This window comes from Equus caballus, chromosome 12 (assembly GCF_041296265.1).
Source record: "Equus caballus isolate H_3958 breed thoroughbred chromosome 12, TB-T2T, whole genome shotgun sequence".
In the NCBI taxonomy this organism is placed as follows: Eukaryota; Metazoa; Chordata; class Mammalia; order Perissodactyla; family Equidae; genus Equus; species Equus caballus.
In genome coordinates this window covers 32,840,700-32,842,821 of record NC_091695.1, presented here as the reverse complement: position 1 = coordinate 32,842,821, position 2,122 = coordinate 32,840,700, and the positions used below count along the sequence as shown (strand labels likewise).

General features: G+C 42.3%; 1 protein-coding gene across 1 annotated transcript; it reads right to left on the bottom strand.

Annotated features, from left to right (window-relative positions):
• Positions 1-931: 931 nt before the first annotated feature.
• Positions 932-1,876, bottom strand: LOC138916866 (olfactory receptor 4D6-like). The gene has a single exon (XM_070230470.1). It carries the CDS (start codon positions 1,874-1,876, stop codon positions 932-934), a length of 945 nt encoding a protein of 314 aa, XP_070086571.1.
• Between the last annotated feature and the right edge of the window lie 246 nt (positions 1,877-2,122).

The following is a 2,122-nucleotide window of genomic DNA, read 5'->3' as shown; positions in this document are numbered from 1 at the left end:
CCCAGTGGCTATTCCTAAATGGCCCTGCCTACAATGTGTTTCTTTTCTCTCCTGCTACAAAAAATGGATCTTGAGTGTGTGAAAAGGTATTTTTTTTTACCAGTGATTTATCTTGAATTGTCTGTGCATATATAGACAAAACTATAGTTTTGCTCCAGCTATAAAAGCCCTGGGAGTGAAGTGGAGAGAAGATAGAGGGAATAAAGAAGTTTAAGTTAACAAAAAATAAATTATCTTTGTGGATTTTGTGCAGATATAGCCCCAATTTGTACAAGTACTTTTGAGATTAATTTGAGTGAGAAAATCAGTAGAATGGATCTGAGAATGGTGAAATATATTGAAATATGTTGAAGATTCTGTACTCAAAATATTAAATCAAGAAGTGATTTTAATAATCAACTGGGAATAATCAGAGAAGGCAGAGAAATCTCAGAGACACTAGAGAAAGCATGTGAGAAAGAAATACATCCATATTCTGTATATATGCACATTTAGGAATATTATAACAGGGAAATCGTTTGTATGCCTGATTAATTCCAGGAGCAATGCTAATTTTTGCAGCTATCATCCTCTCAACATTTGTAATTCTTCACTCTCTTGGCAACCTTGTGAGGAGACAATGTTATTTCCATATTACAGGTGGTAAAAGTGAGGTAAAGTATGTTGGCATGAGAGTCACAGATTACAACAAAATAGCATTAGGTTATTGATTTTAGTCTTATACCTCATTCCTCTCCCCAGTCTGCAAGCCCAATATCTCATGTTGTTCAACCTCATCTCTTCTTTTTGTTTCTATATTCCCTCTAATAGAGTTAAGCGTCTATGAGGATGTAGAGAAATGACCGTGGAGAAAAGAGATAGCTGTCTCTTACTCCCAGGATAGTGGTTTGAGAAATTAATCAGAGTTAGATTTCCATCTCAATCTGACTGCTCACCCCAGTTTACTGCTCTCAGAAAACCCAATCCTTCTCTGAAGTCTCTTCATGGCTGATTTCATCTCTTGGCTCCTCAGAGTGTAGATGATGGGGTTCACCATGGGGGTGATGACCGTGTTATTGATAGACACAGCTATGTCCATGGGCAGTGTAGTGAAGGGCCGGCAGTAGATGTAAATGCAAGGCACAAAGTGAAGAGTCACCACCAGGATGTGGGAGGTGCAGGTGGTGAGGGCCTTGTGCCGGCCCTCCCCAGAGTGAGATCTCAGCATCACCAGAATAATAGTGTAGGACCCCAGGAGCCCGAGGAACCACAGGAGTGTCACCAGCCCATTGTTAGAGATCATAAGGAGTTCCAGAGCAAAGGTGTCAGTGCAGGCCAGTTTAACCACTTGGGGCACATCACAGTAGAAGGCATCTAGGACATTGGGACCACAGAAGGGGAGTGGAAGTAAGAGAATTATCTGGACAATTGAGTGCAAACCACCACCCACCCAAGAGGCGACCACCAAACCCACCCACATAGATCTCCTCATAATGGTCACATAATGCAGAGGTTTGGCAATTGCAAGGTATCTGTCATAGGCCATCACAGAGAGGAAAAAAATATCTGCCCCACCAGCAAAGTGGAAGAAGAAGATCTGTACCATGCAGCCATGGTAAGAGATGGTTTTCCTCTCTGATAAAAGATCCACCAGGAACTTGGGAACGGTGACAGCTGAAAAAACAATGTCCAGGACTGATTTGTTCCTCAGGAGAAAGTACATGGGAGTGTGGAGGTGGGACTCACAGGTGATGGTCAGCACAATGAGTGTGTTACCCAGCACAGTTGTTACATACACAGCAAGGAAGACCACAAACAAGCAAAACTCTAGCTCCCGGAAGCGAGTGAGTTCCAGGAAGACAAATTCCTTCACAGCGGTGTGGTTGCTCTGGCCCATGATGGGGACTACCCTCTGCTAGCTCTACCTTAGGAGAAGATATGTTAGGATTAGGAGTATGCAGTCATGAGGTGGCAATATCATTTATCATATATTGTTATAAGGCTCTTGCAAGTATCCAGATCATAACGACTACTCAGAAAAACTGTGCTAGAGTCTCCCTTTTCATTGTGTGGAAACTCTTTATCCTGGTGATTTTCCTTTCTTGTTGTAAATCCCTAGGTTGACAAGAAGAGCCATCACACT